Raw genomic sequence first — 285 nt, 5'->3', positions numbered from 1 at the left:
GGGGCCGGCTCACCCCGCCGCCGCGCGTGTCTCTCTGCTTCGTCCCAGGTCTGGTTCCAGAACCGCAGAGCCAAATGCCGCAAACAAGAGAACCAGATGCACAAAGGTGGGTGCGGGGCGGCTCGCGGAGTGGCGTGCGGGGCGAGGCCGCTCGGGGAGCCGGGGCGAGTGCGCGGCCTTCATGCCTCGTGTGTTTCCTTGCAGGCGTCATCCTGGGCACCGCCAGCCACCTGGACGCCTGCAGGGTGGCGCCCTACGTGAACATGGGCGCCTTGGATGCCTTTC

General features: G+C 68.8%; 1 protein-coding gene across 1 annotated transcript in view; it reads left to right on the top strand.

Moving 5' to 3' along the window:
- SHOX (short stature homeobox) overlaps positions 1–285 on the top strand; it is a gene marked incomplete at its 3' end in the record, with an annotated part of 8,569 nt that overhangs the window by 6,733 nt on the left and 1,551 nt on the right. Inside the window, exons 4-5 of the mRNA XM_015592698.1 lie at positions 49–106; positions 205–276. Of these exons, the coding sequence (XP_015448184.1) occupies positions 49–106; positions 205–276 (130 nt within the window). The remainder of the gene's footprint in view (positions 1–48; positions 107–204; positions 277–285) is intronic.

This window comes from Pteropus alecto, unplaced genomic scaffold, assembly GCF_000325575.1.
Source record: "Pteropus alecto unplaced genomic scaffold, ASM32557v1 scaffold96, whole genome shotgun sequence".
Taxonomy (NCBI): domain Eukaryota; kingdom Metazoa; phylum Chordata; class Mammalia; order Chiroptera; family Pteropodidae; genus Pteropus; species Pteropus alecto.
This window is presented reverse-complemented; position numbering and strand designations above follow the sequence as displayed.